At 41.6% G+C, this 20435-nt stretch overlaps 2 protein-coding genes across 2 annotated transcripts; both read left to right on the top strand.

Annotated features, from left to right (window-relative positions):
• Positions 1 to 485: 485 nt before the first annotated feature.
• LOC124706326 (protease Do-like 2, chloroplastic) lies at positions 486 to 9224 on the top strand. The gene is made up of 21 exons (XM_047237984.1): positions 486 to 672; positions 759 to 875; positions 1519 to 1572; positions 1851 to 1924; positions 2360 to 2423; positions 2982 to 3026; positions 3581 to 3688; positions 3886 to 3963; positions 4785 to 4851; positions 5113 to 5171; positions 6060 to 6159; positions 6443 to 6522; positions 6757 to 6813; positions 6964 to 7067; positions 7715 to 7802; positions 7901 to 7986; positions 8075 to 8099; positions 8183 to 8254; positions 8340 to 8390; positions 8479 to 8539; positions 8626 to 9224. The coding sequence occupies exons 1-21, from the start codon at positions 514 to 516 to the stop codon at positions 8868 to 8870; spliced, it is 1794 nt and encodes a 597-aa protein (XP_047093940.1). The 5' UTR covers positions 486 to 513; the 3' UTR covers positions 8871 to 9224.
• Positions 9225 to 9962: 738 nt separating this feature from the next.
• Positions 9963 to 12290, top strand: LOC124649180 (pentatricopeptide repeat-containing protein At3g05340). Its single transcript, XM_047188844.1, has 2 exons — positions 9963 to 11987; positions 12087 to 12290. Exon 1 carries the CDS (start codon positions 9978 to 9980, stop codon positions 11676 to 11678), a length of 1701 nt encoding a protein of 566 aa, XP_047044800.1. The 5' UTR covers positions 9963 to 9977; the 3' UTR covers positions 11679 to 11987; positions 12087 to 12290.
• The last annotated feature ends 8145 nt before the right edge of the window (positions 12291 to 20435 follow it).

The raw sequence follows: 20435 nt of genomic DNA, 5'->3' as shown, positions 1-20435 counted from the left end.
TGCATGCAACAATATTCTTAAAGGTGGATAGAATTTTCAGACAATCCCTCCACCACCAGAATGAAATCTCTCTATTTCTAGCCGGTGCCAGAGCTGGAGAATAATACAACTCCCAAGTTAGTTTAACCCACGACAGATCAGCGTGGTTATAAAACTTATGGAGATATTTCATCAGAAGTGATGTCGGTCATTTTGAACCGTAAGATTAAGAACCCCAAGGCCTCCCTGATCCTTTCTAAGAGAGTTAATGAAGATTTATGAGATGGAGGAATTGTATTGTTGTAGATGAGGGAATGAGGTAGATGCTACTTCTTGGACTTCAGTCTTCAGGCCCATTATTCTTCCCCAAAACAAACTCACGCGGCAAGCACGTGCTCCTGCTGCCCACTACACTCACTCTCTGAAGACTGAAGACTGAAGAGAGGATAAGGAGGTCGGGCTGTGTTGGCAGCCGCAGCGAGAGGGAAACGAAAGCAACCCAAATCAATCAAACCGCGCCCGGCAGCAGCAGCAATGGCGGCCCTCGCCGGCCTCTTCGCCTCCCCCGCCTTCCCCTTCCCCTCCACCTCCGCCTCCTCCTCCTCCTCATGCTCCTGCCGCTTCCGCCCCGCCGTCGCCTGCGCGCCACGCCACCCGCCCGCCTCACGCCGCGTCATGCGCCGCTTCGACGAGGTAGCGCTTTCTTCGTTCGTTCGTTCGTTTACCGAGGAACGGGTCCAGGGGCACCGTCGTTGACGACCTCACGTGTTGGTTCGCAGGTGGAGGGGGCATCCAAAAAGCGGCGGGGCGGCAATGGCGGCGGTGGAGGAGGGGGCTCGCTGGCGTCGTCGACGCGCAAGGATAAGGGCCTCTCCGTTGACTTCAAGGAGCCGCAGGTGAGAGGCGCAATGTGCCTTGCGTTGTGCAAATTGTGCGTAAGCTCAAAGTAGAACTAGATTTGGATTGCGATGGACATTTCCAATTGGCTGCTGAATATGGTCTGTTTTCCTTTACTGGTTCAGATAGTATCACCAGGTCCCTGAGTATCACTACATGCTTGCTGGTTCTGTAAGCACTGTAGCGTTTTGGGTTCCACGGGTGCTTCGGATTGCAATTTGGTGCTGTCCATTATCCTATGTATGTATGTATGTGTGTGCGCGGTATGTCTCCTCAATAGGACAATCTTAATGGCTACATTCTCCATTTCAGACAGCTATATTTCGTTTTATTTAGCATGTAAGTTCACTGTTGCAGCAATTCATCATGCCCACAATTTAATTTACAATCTGTCATTTGTCCTTTCATGCTACGACGTCTGTGGGATCCTCATTGCATCTTCTTAGTGTTCTTTCATCAATTGTTTTTGCACATATGAGCTATGATGACCAATCCAACCAATATTTCTCAATTTGCAGATCCACTAATGTTCCCTTAATTTTTATGGTTTTTTTTTTTGCAAACTGTGAGTTTTATTGCCGAGAGTGGTCGTCACTTCTTACAAGTTGCATGATTTTCATGCTAACTCTGCTGTTTTGATAGGTTGCTGACTTCGAGGACCTTGAAGAGGACAAATTCCTGAATGCTGTTGTTAAGGTGGGTCTCAAGAATATATGTCCTGGCTATCAATTATGCCTGTTCTTGTAACTGTTCCTTACTTTAGTTACTCAATAGTTTCAAACAGAACCTAATATGTGTGCTACATACTGCTTATGGTATTAGAAATGCACATTGGTATAGTATGTCTGTCAAGCATACTGCTATAACCTGTTCAAAGTTAAGGGTCATGTTACCTTCATTTTGTGTTGCAGTGTTCTGCTTTTTATTATTATTATATCATGCCCGTTGGGTTTAACTATCTGATCTCTTGTTAGGTCTACTGCACTCATATTAGACCTGATTACGGGCTTCCTTGGCAGAAGCAAAGGCAACACTCGAGCACTGGGAGGCAAGTATTGACCTAATACTTATTTCTTATTAAATTTTGTATCTGAGCTCTTTCTTTTGAACTTTTTTATATTCACTACCGACTACTGCATTCTGTTGTCCTGTGTGTGGGTGGGAGAGGGACTGGGCTTAATTGTGCATTCAATATGCTTCAATTTTTAACGATGTTAGATGGACGCTGTACTCCCCCCCTCCCTGTTGCTGTTATATTTCATAATCTGTTTTGACAACTTCAGAAGTATATTGTAAACATATGTGCTGGCTGTTTCATTTTGAAAGGCTCCCTACTTACTGAAGTCATGGACAAGGATGTCTCTCATTTGTACCTTATCCTTTATCTGCATATTTGGATGCAATTTTCAGTATAATATGAGTGGTGATCCACACTTCTTGATTCTAGAATCTCTGCTTATCTTACTACAAACTTCTTTTGCAGCGCTTTTATGATCGCCGATGGTAAATTATTGACAAATGCGCATTGCGTTGAACATGACACCCAGGTGCTTAACTAACTAGTCATGCCTATGAATTTCTAAATTTTATTTTGCAGTGGAGTCACGGATCCACATTTTTTCAATATATCTCTTTCTGAATAAGCATTTGCTTCGTAACATTCTTCTTAGCAAGATCAATCAAAATTTTATTTCATTTTAGTTTGCATGTCTTCTAAGTTGTCCCAAAACCAGGCTAAATATTTGTGTATTCTTATTTAGCTGGGAGTACTATCCACATGATCATACCATAGCATGGGATATAAACAGATCAATCCAATTTCAAGTCTGATGCTTTCCAATAATGCAGGAACACTACACTAACTTGGCCCAAATCTTGTTGTTCCTCTAAAATTCTGAAGTTCAGTTCAATTGTTAACATATATTATGGCTTTATTCTATTCTTTCCTCTGAAATTTTTGGGCTAATTTAGTTTTGGCGTTTTGAATTACGAATGCTGGTTGGGCTAACTCAAAATTTCTGCCAATGTTGCCACATGATTTTTTTATGGGTAATAGTTTAGTTATGCCATTTGCACCTTCAAACTAAGTCTTCTTTTATATACAGATTAAAGTAAAGCGAAGAGGAGATGACAAAAAGTACGTTGCCAAGGTATTTTCCCTGCAATTGTTCTGCTTTCTAGAGATTTTATCCAAACCGTTGCTCACTTTATCTGGATTACCTGAACATGGAGACATGTCTAAAGTTCTTAATTTCTTATAGAAGACACCCTTGCACCATTGAGTGAACCTTTTACTCTTGGGTCCTGGTATTACTACTGTAAATGTTCGGTTGCATATCAAACTTGGCTTGCCAAATTTGCTGATTGTCTAGAATCCACTATATTGCTAAGATTGTACTTTGTAGGAACTTAGGATTGTTTACAAATGTGAAGAGGAAAATAAGAAGTGTTCATATGGATAGGTCTCTAAATACATACAGGTGTAGGTACTCAGTACTGACTATGTTGTTACTCCCTCTGTTCCATATTAGCTATCTCTGTACTAAAACAGTGATAACTAATATGGAACGGAGGGAGTACTAGTTAATTTTTGAAAAGTTTACAAATATATTTTGAAATAATATTTTTGGGTTATTAGTTACCGCTTTAATTACTTTTTTGAAAATCTTGTTTGCTAGAATGTCGTCTGATTTTTTTTTTGCAGGTTCTAGCTAGGGGCACAGAATGCGACCTTGCGTTGCTCTCTGTTGAGAACGAAGAGTTCTGGCGTGGTACAGAACCACTTCAATTTGGTCGTTTGCCATGCCTTCAGGTAATTATCTATGTAATGTTCTAATGTAGCAAGTACTTACTTGGAGCATGACAATAGCCTCAAATGAAGCAGGCCTTTGTTATACTATGTGTAGCAACATCTGCCAAAAAACAAATACGATAATTGGTTAATGTTAGATGGTATGCTGACCTTTTCATTTCTTTACCATTTGACATTGTTTTTATGGTTTACCCCAGGATTCAGTGACTGTTGTCGGATATCCTCTTGGTGGAGATACAATATCTGTCACAAAAGGCGTTGTTTCACGCATTGAGGTGCTATTCTTGGAACATTCTTTTTTTACATTGTACATTTTGAATGGACTCATTCCTTAACAAGGACAAAAGTGATGATGTGTCATGCATGCAATGATCATCCTATTTCTCAACTACCAATGAAGTCCTTGAATGTCTATTGCTGTTCGCTAACTAATACTTTCTCTTTTTTGCAACACATGTTTCTAGAACGTGGAAACAAATTAGTTTGCTTTCTTTGTTCAGTTCTGAACATGGTTTTTGGAATATTGGCACACTAGCTTTTTTTGCTGTCAGAAAACCACCCTCATCTTGTAATACTAGCTAGGTCCACTAGTTTTGTACTCAAGTAGTTATCAGTTACTCCCTCTGTCTCAGGATATTACGCATATAATCTGTGCAGTTCCATTTTAATATATATATCGTGCCTGCATATTTAATGGCCTTTTCACTATTCTGCCTTCATTTCTCTTCCCTCTCTCTTATTCTCTTCAACATTTATGACTTTATGAGTAAACACACATACTAACTAAGTATTTCTATGTTATTTCCAAGACAATAACATGGCAGATATAACTGTTATTTCCCACTAATATTTTCCTGGTCTCATGACTTCGTTTGACCAAACTATACCTTATGAAATGAACGAAGGGCGTACAAAATAAAGGTCATTCTGTTCTATGTCAAGCCTGTTTGTGGAAGTTACAGTAAATTCAATATTACTTTAGATGCATATATTGATACGCTAGGCTCAACTTTATGTATGTTTCTAAGCAATCGTATTTAATACTACTTTATTTACGTAGTTGAACTTATACAATTTTACCTTTGGAATAGCCCAGGTCACACCATATGCACATGGAACATCAGACCTTCTTGGTGTTCAAATTGATGCAGCAATAAATGCAGGTTCGCTTTTACCTTGGCACTTGTGATTTCTCTTAGGAAGGACTTTCTCGCTTGATTTTTAAGAGGATGTTTAGAGCATCTATATGTCTTGCTGGATTTCTTAGATCATCGATGTATCTTTTGTCGAACACGCACCCAAACGTGAGTCGTTTTGTGTAAGAAGAAACGTGGGATCGATGTGTCTTGCTTCTGCCTTATCTTAACCTAAATTTACTTCTGATAAATGGCCAGATAAGTTTTGTTTTGTTTGATTTGTTGCAGGAAACAGTGGTGGACCAGCTTTTAATGAGGAAGGGGAATGCATTGGAGTAGCATTTCAGGTACTTTTACTGGTTACTTAGTTACGTAGCTGATATATGGAACTGTGGACATAACTGATGTACATAACAGTTTTCTAAAAAATATCAGGCGCGAAACGAAATACCAATTCAAATTAGTAAAGTGGACTTAGGTTCACAAATCCATAGGTTATATTGGGTCTGTTGGATCAGTTCAGATGGGATTTTACTTGATTATGAATTAGAATTATATCCATTTCACATTTCATAAGCAATAGCTACTTCTTTTTTGTACTTACATAAAATACAATCTTTTCTCAAATTTTTATTAAAAAATATGTAGGCGCACTTAAAGCCATGTTAATATGTAATTTTTATGAACGTCAAAGGGTTAAGGTAAATCACAAGGGTAACAATCAACTTTGGTATGACGACCCAAATATGTGTGTGGCACTTTAATATATTTCCTTTGCCCATGCAGTGACTTTCTGAAAGCACTGACATTGACTAATTTGCTACTATATATTGAAGCCAAAAAATAATTTTAAAATGCTAGTAGTATACTAGAGAAATGGCGTTTTCGTCTTTATTATTCATACTATGCTATAAATGCTGAAAGACAGCCTGAGCTTGGTCATACTTGTGTGAGGAATAGCCAAAAGTTGTCATATAAATTGAGTCATATATTATGCATATTTGAGACCTGCAACATTAATGCATCGTATTTCCCATATTGGTGCGAATGGAAATCACTCCCTTTGCTTCTAAAGATAGTAGAACTTCCTAATGAGTTGGCTACCTTAATCCAAATCCAGATTTAATATGAACCATGTAAGAGTTGGTTTTACTGTTGTCTCCTAAGTAAAATACTAGAGTAATGTTTATCCTCTCGTCTTCCTATTCTGTTTTGTCATGCTGTATTTTGTTTAGGTGTTTAGATCTGATGAAGCTGAAAATATTGGATATGTTATTCCAACTACAGTTGTATCGCATTTCTTGAACGACTATCGGAAGAACGGAAAATACACAGGTAAAGTATAGTCATCATTGCAAGCAAAAAAAGTTACACAGGAACTATGCCTTGTACTTGATTATATATAGATATATAATCTATGATAAATTGCTTTGGTGTACGTATTTTTTTGCTAGAGCATTTTTACCCCTTAAAATATATTTCGAGAAGTATTTTAACTGTGTACGTATCAAGTATGCATTAATTAGGACAACTGTAATACGAGATGCTGGTTTAATGGTGTGAGATTGCTGCAGTATGTTCAAAGTTATTGTCCTCAATGTTTCTAAATGTTATGTAGGATTTCCTTGCCTTGGTGTCCTACTTCAAAAATTGGAAAACCCAGCACTACGTGAAAGTTTGAAGGTACCTTCAAGTGAGGTATGCTACCTATATTTGTTGAACTTAGCTTGTGAAAAATAATAACTTCAAGCACCTTGAACTACCAATTTTCCCTATACAACACAATGTTACAGTTTAATAAGAGATATCGATTTTTATCCAGAATCGAAAAACTACTTTCTGCAAACTGCTCACATTACTGCCCTTAGCATTGACTACTACTCAAGTTTTTTCCTTTTTTATCCTATAACATGCCATTTTAATTGGTTTAAGGGTATTCTTGTCCGCCGAGTTGAGCCTACTGCTCCAGCAAGCAGTGTTCTGCGAAAGGTAAACATCATCTCTTAGATGGTATTCACATATTGACTACCCTTTTGGTTTTGTTTCTGCACATCAATCCTTTTGAATTAATGAATGTCAAAACAGTATTTTCTACATTTGCTTTACATGTTTAAGTTCACCGGATGTTTGTTTCACCAGGGAGATGTGATAACAAGTTTTGATGGTGTCTCGGTAGGATGTGAAGGAACAGTACCATTTCGGTCCACGGAACGTATTGCTTTCCGCTATCTCACAAGTCAAAAGTAAGCGTTTGTGTTATTCCTTACAAGTTTTATTTGTCCCCTAATCCTCTTGAAGTGCCTTATCCTAAACATGCTAATTTATTTATGTTCTGTTGGACAGCAGAGTATTTTTTGTGTTGTTAATATATAAAGTACATGCATGTGCACCTAACATTACCAATTTCTATTGATATGAAATTAGATAGTGATAAAATACCCCAATTCTGTATTTCAACAACCATAACCGGTGGATTTTACATCAACATGTGTGCAGATGGGTATACATGTCACCAATTCTCTATCAGTTAGGTTTGGATGGGTAAAATGAAATCATGCCTCTCCCACCAACATGTATCTATTTGATGTTACCTCTTCCAAACCTCCATTAGTGATTCAGTAGTTCAGAATCGCATAGCGCTAAACAGTCTTTGATTATATGCGTGCTGGTCTTGATTTGCTTCATCCCATGAAGTGTGATGCATACAAAGCTCCATCTGGACCTGTATACTGAAGTTATGACTTTGTTCCATCTGAGGCATTGCAATTTTGTTCATTGATCTGTATGTGGATCTCGTTTTGACACTAGTGATATCCTTAGCATGTGCAGAAACTAGTGTTCCAACATGATAGCATGGACTGCACTAAACTATTGGTGTTTTATTGATCAGGTATGCAGGTGATGTTGCCCAATTAGGTATCATTCGGGAAGGCAACTTCATGAAAGTGCCAACTATTTTGCATCCAAGAAAACATTTAGTAAGATACTATAATCCATCATCCTTTCATGAACTAAAAACTCAAAATTAATTTCACCTATTTTGCAACTCTAAGAATCTTCATCTTCCTCAAATAAGGTGCCGTTCAATGTTGAAGGGGGTCAACCTTCTTATCTGATAGTTGCCGGCCTTGTCTTCACGCCTTTAACAGAACCATTTATAGAGTAAGTAACCAGTGGTTTTCTCTTTCGACTGCTGCTTGGTGTTGCAAAGCTTGTAGGTACTAACACATAAATTTATGCTCATTTGCAGAGAAGAGTGCGAAGATACTATGGGGGTAAGATCATTCTACATGACCATCTTGTTGCAGTTTTACCTTTTCGGAAGATGTGTTATTGACATCTTACCTTTGTTTTACAGTTAAAGTTGTTGGCAAAGGCACGATACTCTCTATCAACCTTCGAAGGGGAGCAAATCGTAATTGTATCGCAGGTTTGCTGTAATTTTTATTTAAATCAATTGACTAGTCCTTGCTGCACCAATAGTATCTTGTTCTTAATTCATCATTTTTGTCCAGGTACTTGCGAACGATGTCAACATCGGGTATGAGCACATGGGAAATCAACAAGTAAACCTCTTTGTATCTTCTACTTCTAGCTATCTTGATATGATTTCGCATTTAGCTAATGTGATCATCTAACCAATAATTTTATCAGGTAATAAAACTAAATGGGACTATGGTAAAGAATATCCACCACCTTGCTCATCTAGTGGACAGTAAGTAACGGCTGCCTCCTGATGAATAACCTTCTAAAGCCATCTACTCATGTTAGTCTTAATCATGGTTCAATAAACATCTGTAGCATGTCAAGACAAGTTCTTGACATTCGAGTTCGAAGACGACTTCCTCGTTGTTTTGGATCGGGAAGAAGCAGTGGCCGCATCATCAGATATTCAGAAGGAGCATGCCATCCCCTCTGTAAGGTCATCAGATCTATTGGAGCCCTACGTCGACACAAACCATGAGGTCCAAAACCAAGGGGAGGATTTCGGTGACAGTCCCGTCACGAACTTTGAATTGGGAGTTGATTGTCTGCTGTGGGCTTGAGGAACTGGCAGTGTTCCAGCCAACCACGCAAAGCATGGGGGGTTTCTGTTGAAATGGTATTTTTGTTTGTGCCCTGTGGCAACAAAGAGCACCGGTCAATTTGGACATACACTTCATAGCGGCAAAAGCCGAGCCATGTTGTATTTGTATCTCAATGCTGGAAAGTTAGCTTAGGCAAAATTTAGGGTATGTTGTATGTTAAAATCATAGAACGTTTCATTCATAAACCTTTTTTTGTGGGGGATGGTGGACTGCGTTGTGGGTTGTGCAGCATCCCTTCTGTCCTTTTTTGAGCACGGCATATTCTTTAAATTCTCGGAAGTGCAATAAATCATCAGAAATTTTGTTGGATTAGCTATAAAATGTTTCTGTAGAGCAAACCTTCTATGTAAATACACTTCTCTTTTATGGCTGTACCAGAACAAGATGTACTGAACTTTTTTTTTATATATATCAGATGTACCGAACTATTGACATCCAATCGTTTAACTTTATTTAGTACAGTACTTGACTTTTTTTTTTCATCCGAAACACAGTACGTACAGACGCAGATGCTCACACATATGTTAGTACTTGGATTAATATTACTAGAAGTATTAATTTCTCTCCTTTGCTGTAATATCTGTTTTTGATGTCATAACCAGAGTTTAGTTTAGATTCACCCAAAATACGGAACTTCAGTGGAAAAAAAGAATTCATATAACACCAGTATAAATATGTAAATATTTTTCATTTGTATTAGCTTTGGCATTATTATGATTGGCGTAAGTTTAATACAGTAAAAAGAAAAATAACATCAACATTAGTGTTGCAACTTGCAACGTGCCATACGGGTATATATTGCAAAAATGATTCGGCACTTCAGCTTAATATGCAGTACCTGGAGAATTAATTCCCGGCACGGCAGAACATGAGAAAATGTCTGTCCCCGCGCTCCTCAACTACGCCTACCTCAGCGGCCTCCTCTCCCGCTGCGGCCGCGCCGCCGACCACCGCCTGGGCGCCGCCCTCCACGCCACCGTCGTCAAGAACCCCACCCACTTCCTACTATGCCCGCTCCGCCCCTCCCTCCGCCACGTCCTCGTCGCCTGGAACGCGCTCGTCTCCATGTACGCAAGGTGCGGCCGCCACGAGGACGCCGCCAGGGTGTTCGACGAAATGCGCGTCCGGGACTCCGTGTCCTGGAACTCGCTCATCGCCTCCGCTTCCTCCTCCAGCGCTGAAGACGCGCTTGTGCAGTTCAGGCAGATGCTGCGCTCGCCCTTCTCCAACAGCAGTGCCACACGCGTCTCGTGTGACCACGCCACATTCACCACGGTCCTCTCGGCGTGCGCGCGGGCGGCATCACTCGCGGCGTGTGCCATGGTGCACGGCCTTGTGGTCTCTCGCGGGTTTGAGACAGAGGTATCTGTCGGGAACGCGCTGGTGACAGCCTACTTCGAGTGCGGATCTCCTGGCTCTGCGAAAAGGGCGTTCCATGGGATGGCAGAGAGGAACGTCATCACATGGACAGGGATGATCTCCGGGATGGCTCGAGCAGAGTTCTACGAGGACAGCATCATGTTGTTTCGGCAGATGAGGCGCACGGTCGACGCCAACTACGCGACGTACTCAAGCTCCCTGCTAGCTTGTGCTGGATCTTTGGCAGCCAAGGAAGGTCAGCAGATTCATGGCCTTATCGTGAAGGCTGGCCTCGAGACTGACCTGCATGTCCAAAGCGGGCTTATGGATGTGTACTCCAAATGTGGCTTCATGGAGGATGCTCTAAGTGTGTTTCGCTCCTGTCGGGATCCTGACGAAGTTTTCTTGACAGTGATTCTGGTCGGATTTGCTCAGAATGGACTAGAGGACAAGGCATTCGAATTGTTTGTGGAGATGGTGGGTGAAGGAATTTGCATTGATACAAACATGGTTTCTGCAGTTCTGGGGGCATTTGGTGCTTCCGCGCCATTTGCTCTTGGGAAGCAAATCCATGCACTGGTCATCAAGAAGTGCTTTGGAAGGAATATGTATGTTTGCAATGGTCTGATCAACATGTATTCAAAGTGCGGTGAGTTACAAGAGTCTGTCCAAGTGTTCGATGAGACAACCAGTAAGAACTCGATTTCATGGAACTCCATCATTGCAGCCTTTGCGCGACACGGTCAAGGTTCTAAAGTCTTTCAACTGTTTGAATCCATGAAAGCCGACGGTGCCAATCCCACGGACGTGACATTCTTATCACTACTCCATGGGTGTAGCCATGTCGGATCAGCAAAGAAAGGACTGGAGATCTTATACTCTATGTCTTCACAGTACGGGGTCCTCCCAAGGGTGGAACATTACTCATGTGTTGTCGACATGCTTGGCCGAGCAGGTCTGTTGCACGATGCAAAATCGTTCATTGAGGATGGCCCTTTCAAGGATAATGTTCTTCTTTGGCAGGCCTTAATGGGTGCGTGTAGCTTCCATGGGAACTTGGAGATCGGGAAATATGCGGCGGAGAAGTTGCTCCTTGTGGACCCTGACTCCCCTTCTGTTTATGTATTGTTATCAAACATCTACTCATCCGAGGGCCGATGGGATGATCGAGCCAAGGTCATGAAGAAGATGAGGCATATGGGATTGAGGAAGGATACGGGCAAGAGCTGGATCGAGCTCGAGAAGGAAGTTCATTCTTTCGTCGTGGGGTCACCCACGTCTCACCCTGATTCTGCTGCGGTTGACGATGTGCTGCTGCAGCTGTCTGCAGTTGCCAGTGATCGTCAGGACCATGATGGAAGGAAATGCTTTATGAGTGAGACGTCAGATGTGCATACTCGATTCTGATGCATTAATATTCTTAAGGCTATCCCATGACCATGATCTTCATGGCGAGCGGAACCCCTTCAGGACATGGAGATGGGCATGGGTGCCCCCTGGAGGGTAGCACCCCAAGTGGGTCAAGGAGTTGTGTGGTTAGGCTGGTGACTCCCGGAGATCACAACAGCGAGCGTGGTAGATTGGTGGGTCCTCAAGGAGGGAGCTAAGATTCCTGCAGCAGCACTCTAGTCTCCAATAGCATCAAAGTAGACCTAAGGGTCTGATTTGGAATGTATGAAGAGTTGTGAAAATATTTTAAAGATGGAAGACAAATCGGTATGTCATGCTGAATTTTCTCTGCATCCTTATTTTTAGTTAGGAAAGTGGCGATTCTGAAAATTAAACTGAACAGAGGCATGGTGATTTTTTATGTAGAAGCGTGACACATTGACAAGAGGGGAAATTGAGTACTATCTGTCTTCAAGTTTTCGGCCTTCAACTGCAGTTCGGGGGGACTCATGGAAGGCTTACAATACTCCCTCCAATAAAAGGAGGCGACATTTTTTACTATAATTCAGTAGAAACTTATAGTCAAAGTTATATTTTTGAGACCATGTCCAGAGTCATGTTTTTGTCCACTGTTGCTACATTTTTTATGTATTGTTTCTGCATTACACCTCACCCTGCTCGAGTTGGAAAAAACATGGCTCATTATGCCAGCAATTGGACACCATGTTAAATACGCCATGCCTAGTTAACCATCCCAGTTCAAATATGAACAAAGGTTACTTTCCGCTATGGGATTTTTGGTGTTTCACCATGGGTGAGGCGTGATTACAAAGGGTTCTATCAAGGGTTTTAGGGGAACTTCTGTTCTCAACCTATGCTCATCAGTAGTCTGTCAAAATTCTCAGTACTCCCACTTTAATTCAAATGCACTGGCCCAGGTAAAATTCCGACTGCATAATTTGGTCTTTCTTACATCCAAGCCATGAAATGACAACATTTAATATGAGTGGCCATCCGTCAACAAAAATTATCAATGGTTTTTCCCCATCTTCATGCATGTTGTCATGTTGATAATATATTCCCTTTATCGAAAAATGTTGTCATGTTGATGTTGAAGTCCCTCGATCAATGTATTGCATGCCTGAACCATTCAGCCAAGATGTATTTTTCCCTTCAACTGGATCTGGGCTGCACCATGCAAAACTGCCAACATCCATACAGAAACCGTTGTCTTCATTGCAAGTGAAATTTTACATAAAGACTGCTAATTTTAGAAGATAACCCAGAAGGAAAGGTTGCTAAATTTATCTCCATGATGATGCCCACATATCAGCCATGGAAAGATATTCAGCGCGAATTTAAGTCTAACCCACCACATAGATGTTCTAGACATATTCACACATACCTTATTGGGAGATTTCAGATAGTGCAGGAACGTAATGCATAAAAAATTGAATAGTCAAGAACGCTCAGCTGGAAAACCGAACCACATTCAAATTCTTTCAAATATCGAACAGCAAATAATCTATATCCATTTCTGATTCTACAACTTTCTCGCAGTTCTCCACTTACTGATAAATGTATTTGTACAAGCCGCATATCCCAGCTAAGATTTTCAGCAAAGATACCATAACCCCACTCCACAGCTGCAAGGCTCATCTTGGCTCGAGCTCTGTGATGGTTCTTCCATTCGAGGATACCACTTGTTAATTTTCACTGCATTCATTCAACCTGTCACAGAAGGCTGGCATGGAAACAGAAGGGAGAACAACATTGTGGCTGCTAAGCATGACATTTACTGATGACATTGTCGGCCTATCCTTAGCTCTGTTCTGCACTGCACACACAGTAGCCGATTTGGATGCACTTCAGGACCTGGTCAATGGGGCAAGGATGGTCGCTAAGGCTGGTGCCAATGGAGGCGTTAGTGTGGGCGCTATCGCCCGAGTTGGGGCGGGAGGCGGGCGGGAGTGGGGCGGGACGCTAGCGCGGGGCGCTGGGGCTGGCGCCGGGCGGTACCGCCCGCTGCCGCCCGGCTACCGCCCGCGTTGGAGGCGAGAGCGGGGCGAGAGCGGGGCGATAGCGGTGCTAGTGGGGGCGAGAGCGGGGCGAGAGTGGGGCGAGAGCTGCCACTATAGCCCATGCATTGGCACCATGGGGTGAGAGTGGGGTGAGAGTGGGGTGAGAGTGAGAGAAAAGCTGACGTGGCGGGGCGGGAGTTGGGCGGTGCATTGGCACCAGCCTAAGGGATGGATCGATAAGCTTGATGTCATTTCCCCTGGTCCAGTGCTTCCATACCTGCACCAAATTAGTAAATTGTGCGGTTATTAGGGGTAATTCAGCAACGCATACAGAGTATGTCGAACTAAATGAAGGATTAGTCTTCCTTGTTTTTTTTAAAAAATTGAGTTTAGGTTGTTGTATTTGTTCTGCGCTAGCAAATTTCAAACTGCAGATCGCAATTTCTGCAACATATATCCGCTCGTTTGTAGGATACGATTTGAGTGGTCTGCTAGAGATGCTCTAAATCACACATTAGCTTTATTCACAATACACAACTGAGCGTACTCAAGTTTCAGTTCCTCGGGCATGTCACCCATGGAGAAAAGCCAACCAAAAATCCATTTTGGGTGGTTTGGCAAAATACTCAAAGTAGTCTTGTGCTGTGTCATGACACATGAGGTGTGCGTTCCCGGGTGTTGCTGGTATGCATGGAGACAAGGAGCTGAATGTTGAGGCCTCGAGGGAACGGACCATTGTGCGAGCGTGGTTTCGTGATATTCAACATCCATCACAGAGTAAGTTATTTTGCACGCAGTTTTTTTAAAGAGTAACCACAAGATATTTCATTAATGAAAAATAAAATTATATAAGTAAACAAATATGGAAACTACTAAATAGATCAGGATAAAATAGCTAAAAACTTTGCAGAAAAAGCCCTAAAGGACAGAAGTATACAAAACTATCAGTAAGGTTTCCTGCACTCGCTGAAGCGAGCGCCTGCTGCAAAACTTTAACGCCGCTAAACGCGCGTTGAAAGAGACACCGAGTCTTTACCATTGCCAGATCTAAAAAAGCAACATCATCAACAAGACTTTGTGAGTCGATGAACAGACTCGCTGCAAGTGGCACATTGACCGGAGGACATTTCCGTACTATCTTGGAGCAAGATCCGCCGCATCCCGGCAACGAAGTCAAGGAATAATGACAAATCCACCCCCTCCAGACCAGTTTTGTGTTTGCGTTGTTACACTCAAAATTAAAGTTTGATATACAAATAGTTATATCGACCTAAAAAATGTTGGCATAAGAAATGTAATATATGAGTTGTAATAACATAATGAGAGTGGATTTTGTAAGCGCGGATGGGTGTATTTTGAATCTATGATTTATTCATCAAGATTTCCGCTTGCCTTGGTAGATGAAAAGATTCCTTTCCCTTATCTCATTTTATCTAAATCTCAAGTCGTATTGTTTGGAAAAACACATGCATTGTAAGTTGTACTATACTACCTTAGTCCATAAAAGAATGTCGGAATTTATCTAAATTTTAATCATCTAGACACACTGTAGTATATATATACATCTAAATTCAGACAAAATCTCCAACATTATTTTATGGGCGGAGGTAGTATATCATGTCTATCTTCCTCACGGTCTTCAAAACTTCGAAGGTTAGAAAAACTTATGTAACACAAGTTATAAAAAGACACGGTGAGTGTAAAATAAATATTCTTCGCCCTAGGTGCCAAATATTAACCCTAGAACCGTTATGAAATATAGGAATATTTTCAAATTAGTGTGTATACATTTGATATTTTTTATATTATATGACAGACATTTGTCTTATAACATATATTTATTGAGCATGGCCCAATTTCTTAGAATTTTGTAGATACATCCAATATTAGATAAATCCGTGACACCTTTTTTGTTTGTTTTGGAATGAATAGAATAATTTTTTATGTCCTTTTTTGTAAGTAATGCAGTGAGGAATACCTACAAAGTTTTTCTTTAAATAATTAAAACCCGAACATGAAATTAAACGGTAGCTGGGTGTCAAGGCAGTGGCTCGAACCTCAATGCAGCAGAGGTCATACGGGGCTTGGTCGTTGACGTGGGTAAAGGCATAACACACAGGGAACGAGATAAGAGCTTTTGGTGGAGAAACCCTACGCGCTGTTTGTCTGTTTTGTATTACTGATGAGGTTACAAAGGTCGCCGAGATGGCTATTGTGAGATTAATCTAGCATAGCTAGGGTTTGGTGTCTCACCCTCCTTTCCCCCAGATGTAAATGTTTTCTTAATCAAGTTTTAGTTCTTGAAGCACACGACATGCCAATCGGCCTTCGCGTGCTTTGCTTAGCCTAGTTTCTCTTGGACTGATTAGTTCTTCAACGGACTCTTGCTTTGACCGCACTGGGTATGGTAATGGGAGGTACTTGTTTGGGTATGCCATGAGTCGTGGCCTTGCATGGGCTTTTGTAGCGACTTGGAGATCTGTATGGGCAACGGGTATGTTGATCGGGCCGATTCATCTTCGGGCAATGTGGACTTTGGCTTCTATGTCGGTCGGGGCAACGACCCCAAATTTAGCTTGATGTTCAAGGTCTGCAGGCGATTGACCGGGTAGCAGGGCTACAAGACGGCTGGGTCGTGTGGTGTTACAGCTCGTGTGTGGTTTTGGCACCGAGTGGTGTAAGTCAAGGCGGCCGTCCCGGAGCTTGATGTGTGTTGTGTTTGGGGGCTGCGCTGTGTGGAGGACGAGTCCCATCTCTTGCGTGGTTTTTTTGCACTGATTTTTCTTAACATCGGCCTAGGACACGTTTGGTAGCATGCACCTATTTTCTGCACCACTGGCGCAGTGGAAAGGAGCCCCCTGCGCGTCCAACATGGGTAATGGGCCAGAAAGGCCTCGTTGTTTGGTGGCATGCACATAGTTTTTTTTGGCCCCGATGGCGTGTAACTCACACGTTCGTTGGGAACCCCAAGAGGAAGGTATGATGCGCACAGTAGCAAGTTTTCCCTCGTAAAGAAACCAAGGTTTAATCGAACCAGAGAGGAGCCAAGAAGCACGTTGAAGGTTGATGGTGGCGAAATGTGATGCGGCGCAACAACAGGGATTCCGGCGCCAACGTGGAATCTGCACAACAAAACCAAAGTACTTTGTCCCAACGAAACAGTGAGGTTGTCAATCTCACCGGCTTGCTGTAACAAAGGATTAAACGTATCGAGTGGAAGATGTTTGCAAAGAAAATAGTAAAACACAAGTATTGCAGTAAATTGTATGCTATGTAAAGAATAGGACCGGGGTCCACAGTTCACTAGAGGTGTCTCTCCCATAAGATAAAAGCATGTTGGGTGAACAAATTACAGTCGGGCAATTGACAAATAGAGAAAGGCATAACAATGCATATACATGATATGATAAATATAGTGAGATTTAATTGGGCATTACGACAAAGTACATAGACCGCCATCCAACCGCATCTATGCCTAAAAAGTCCACCTTCAGAGTTATCGTCCGAACCCCATTCAGCATTAAGTTGCAAAGCAACAGACAATTGCATTAAGTATGGTGCGTAATGTAATCGACAACTACATCCTTAGACATAGAATCAATGTTTTATCCCTAGTGGCAACAAGCACATCCACAACCTTAGAACTTTCTCATCATCGTCCCGCATTCAATGGAGGCATGAACCCACTATCGAGCATAAATACTCCCTCTTGGAGTTAAGAGTACAAACTTGGCCAGAGCCTCTACTAATAACGGAGAGCATGCAAGATCATAAACAACACATAAACAATAGATTGATAATCACCATAACATAGTATTCTCTATCCATCGGATCCCGACAAACACAACATATAGAATTACAGTATAGATGATCTTGATCATGTTAGGCAGCTCACAAGATCCAACAATGAAGCACAACAAGGAGAAGACGACCATCTAGCTATCGCTATGGACCCATGGTCCAGGGGTGAACTACTCACTCATCACTCCGGAGGCGATCATGGCGATGAAGAGTCCTCCGGGAGATGAATCCCCTCTCCGGTAGGGTGCCGGAGGCGATCTCCTGAATCCCCCGAGATGGGATTCGCGGCGGCGGCGTCTCTGGAAGGTTTTCCGTATCGTGGCTCTCGGTACTGGGGGTTTCGCGACGGAGGCTTTAAGTAGGCGGAAGGGTAGGTCAGGGGGCTACACGAGGTGCCCAGGGGGTAGGGCCGCGCGGCCAGGGCCTGGGCCGCGCCGCCCTGTCCCCTGGCTGCCTCGTGGCCCCACTTCGTTATCTCTTCGGTCTTCTGGAAGCTTCGTGCAAAAATAGGACCCCGGGCGAAAGTTTCGTCCAATTCCGAGAATATTTCCTTACTAGGATTTCTGAAACCAAAAACAGCAGAAAAACAACAATCGGCTCTTCGACATCTTGTTAATAGGTTAGTTCCGTAAAATGCATAAATATGACATATAATGTGCATAAAACATGTAGGTATCATCAATAAAGTAGCATGGAACATAAGAAATTATCGATACGTTGGAGACGTATCAGCATCCCCAAGCTTAGTTCTCGCTCGTCCCGAGCAGTAAAACGATAACAAAGATAATTTCTGAAGTGACATGCCATCATAATCTTGATCATACTATTTGTAAACATATGTAATGAATGCAGCGATCAAAACAAAGGTAATGACATGAGTAAACAAGTGAATCATATAGCAAAGACTTTTCATGAATAGTACTTCAAGACAAGCATCAATAAGTCTTGCATAAGAGTTAACTCATAAAGCAATAAATCAAAGTAAAGGTGTTGAAGCAACACATAGGAAGATTAAGTTTCAGCGGTTGCTTTCAACTTATAACTTGTATATCTCATGGATATTGTCAACATAAAGTAATATATCAAGTGCAATATGCAAGTATGTAGGAATCAATGCACAGTTCACACAAGTGTTTGCTTCTTAAGGTGGAGGGAGATAGGTAAACTGACTCAACAATAAAAGTAAAAGAAAGGTCCTTCAAAGAGGAAAGCATCGATTGCTCGTATTTGTGCTAGAGCTTTTATTTTGAAAACATGAAACAATTTTGTCAACGGTAGTAATAAAGCATATGAGTTATGTAAATTATATCTTACAAGTTGCAAGCCTCATGCATTGTATACTAATAGTGCCCGCACCTCGTCCTACTTAGCTTGGACTACCGGATCTTTGCATGCCATGTTTCAACCAAGTGTCACAAAGGGGTACCTCCATGCCGCCCGTACAAAGGTCTAAGGAGAATGCTCGCATTTTGGATTTCTCGCTTTGATTATTCTCAACTTAGACATCCATACCGGGACAACATGGACAACAGATAATGGACTCCTCTTAAATGCATAAGCATGTAGCAATGATTATTGTTCTCATATGAGATTGTGGATATATGTCCAAAGTGAAACTTCCACCATGATTCATGGCTTTAGTTAGCGGCCCAATGTTCTTCTCTAACAATTTTGCATGCTCCAACCACTAAAATGATAGACCTTCAGACAAGACGGACATGCATAGCAACTCACATGATATTCAACAATAGTTGATGGCGTTCCCCAGAAGCATGGTTATCGCACAACAAGCAACTTAATAAAATATAAAGTGCATAAGTACATATTCAATACTACGATAGTTTTTAAGGCTATTTTGTCCCATGAGCTATATATTGCAAAGGTGAATGATGGAATTTTAAAGGTAGCACTCAAGCAATTTACTTTGGAATGGCGGAGAAATACCATGTAGTAGGTAGGTATGGTGGACACAAATGGCATAGTAGTTGGCTCAAGGATTTTGGATGCATGAGAAGTGTTCCCTCTCGATACAAGGTTTAGGCTAGCAAGGTTATTTGAAGCAAACTCAAGGATGAACAGGTCCAGCAAAACTTACATAAAAGACATATTGTAAACATTATAAGACTCTACACCGTCTTCCTTGTTGTTCAAAACTCAATACTAGATATTATCTAGACCTTAGAGAGACCAAGTATGCAAATCAAATTTTAGCAAGCTCTATGTATTTCTTCATTAATGGGTGCAAAGCATATGATACAAGAGCTTAAACATGAGCACAACAATTGCCAAGTATCACATTATCCAAGACATTTTAGAATTACTACATGTAGCATTTTCCAATTCCAACCATATAACAATTTAACGAAGAAGAAACTTCGCCTTGAACATTATGAGTAAAGCCTAAGGACATATTTGTCCATATGCAACAGCGGAGCGTGTCTCTCTCCCACAAAGTGAATGCTAGGATCCATCTTATTCAAACAAAAACAAAAACAAAAACAAACCGACGCTCCAAGTAAAGAACACAAGATGTGACTGAATAAAAATATAGTTTCAGGGGAGGAACTCGATGATGTTGTCGATGAAGAAGGGGATGCCTTGGGCATCCCCAAGCTTAGACGCTTGAGTCTTCTTAAAATATGCAGGGGTGAACCACGGGGGCATCCCCAAGCTTAGAGCTTTCACTCCTCTTGATCATAGTATATCATTCTCCTCTCTTGACCCTTGAAAACTTTCTTCACACCAAACTTCAAGCAAACTCATTAGAGGGTTAGTGCACAATTAATAATTCACACATTCAGAGGTGACACAATCATTATTTTCACTTCTGGACATTGCATAATGCTACTGGACATTAATGGATCAAAGAAATAAATCCAATATAGCAAAAGAGGCAATGCGAAATAAAAGGCAGAATCTGTCAAAAACCGAACAGTCCGTAAAGACGAATTTA

Source organism: Lolium rigidum, chromosome 4 (assembly GCF_022539505.1).
Source record: "Lolium rigidum isolate FL_2022 chromosome 4, APGP_CSIRO_Lrig_0.1, whole genome shotgun sequence".
In the NCBI taxonomy this organism is placed as follows: domain Eukaryota; kingdom Viridiplantae; phylum Streptophyta; class Magnoliopsida; order Poales; family Poaceae; genus Lolium; species Lolium rigidum.
The sequence above is the reverse complement of the archived record's forward strand: the minus strand, read 5'-3'. Positions and strand labels throughout refer to the sequence as shown.